At 55.5% G+C, this 1,045-nt stretch overlaps 1 protein-coding gene across 1 annotated transcript; it reads left to right on the top strand.

Annotated features, from left to right (window-relative positions):
• Window positions 1–517: 517 nt before the first annotated feature.
• Window positions 518–992, top strand: EMH_0086250 (uncharacterized protein; the record flags this gene model as incomplete). Its single annotated transcript, XM_013501009.1, has 2 exons — window positions 518–626; window positions 790–992. The coding sequence occupies 2 exons, from the start codon at window positions 518–520 to the stop codon at window positions 990–992; spliced, it is 312 nt and encodes a 103-aa protein (XP_013356463.1).
• Between the last annotated feature and the right edge of the window lie 53 nt (window positions 993–1,045).

Genomic DNA, 1,045 nt, shown 5'->3' with positions numbered 1-1,045 from the left:
CTCTCTCGCAAACGCACATCGCAACGCTGGCGCACCCCGTCCGGACAGAAACCAAAGGAAAACACAGCCAAAACATAACGAGCCCCAAGCCCCCACCACACTGCACCTCCATGAAGCTGCACGCTTGCATACACACGTCCATGTCTGCCATCATACAATATGAAAAGCAACAGTCCCACAACCATGCAGATCAGATGCGTGTGCCTCTGAGCGCGTACTTTCTAAACACGCCGGCGTCCGATTGCAGTGGAAGAGAGAGCTACTCCCCAGCGCGGAGGTACGCGCCCAGAGTGCATAGACCCATACTGCTCACACATGCAGGTCTCTTGGCCTCTCACAAAATACTGCAGATACGCCCATCGGGAGACGCAGTTGGCTACACGGGGAGGCCCTGTCAAATCGCGTCTTGTGGAAAGGTCAACGAGCATCCCAAGCATCAAAGACGCCACGTGCATGTGAACGTAGCGTGAGCTGCTGCCGTGCTTCCCTTTACCACTTCCTGGTCATTCGGAGTACCATGAACAGTCTGACGGTAGTTGCAGAACTACCGCAACAAACAGTGTGGCGTTCACAACTTTACAATCATTCGAATACCGAGCAGCGTGACTGTTCTCCTGAAGCCACAGGTACCAGACTGGCCTAGGGGCGCCATACTCCTTTTTACTCAACAGCTACGTAATCCGCCAGGAGCTCGGCGGAATTCGCTGCAAGCCTGATGGGGTCCGGCAACACGTGCGTTCGCTACGCCGGCGGCCGTCACCTATCCCTGGCTATCGCTGTCCTCCGCAGGATACCCAGTGCCTTACATGAACGGCCGGATCGTCGATGCTACCAAACGTTTGGCATACCCAGTGCCTTACATGAACGGCCGGATCGTCGATGCTACCAAACGTTTGACACAAACTATCGCCGAGTCGCTGCTGCCTCCTTACAACTATTGCGCTGCAGATACACTGCGCAACCTGCTCAGTGCGGTCGGCTCTCAAGTCTGACTCTGTCTGGCAAACGCATATCGCAACACCGAAAGACCCTGCCCCTGCACATT

Source organism: Eimeria mitis, genomic scaffold (assembly GCF_000499745.2).
Source record: "Eimeria mitis Houghton genomic scaffold, Emh_scaff6153, whole genome shotgun sequence".
NCBI lineage: Eukaryota > Apicomplexa > Conoidasida > Eucoccidiorida > Eimeriidae > Eimeria > Eimeria mitis.
The sequence above is the reverse complement of the archived record's forward strand: the minus strand, read 5'-3'. Positions and strand labels throughout refer to the sequence as shown.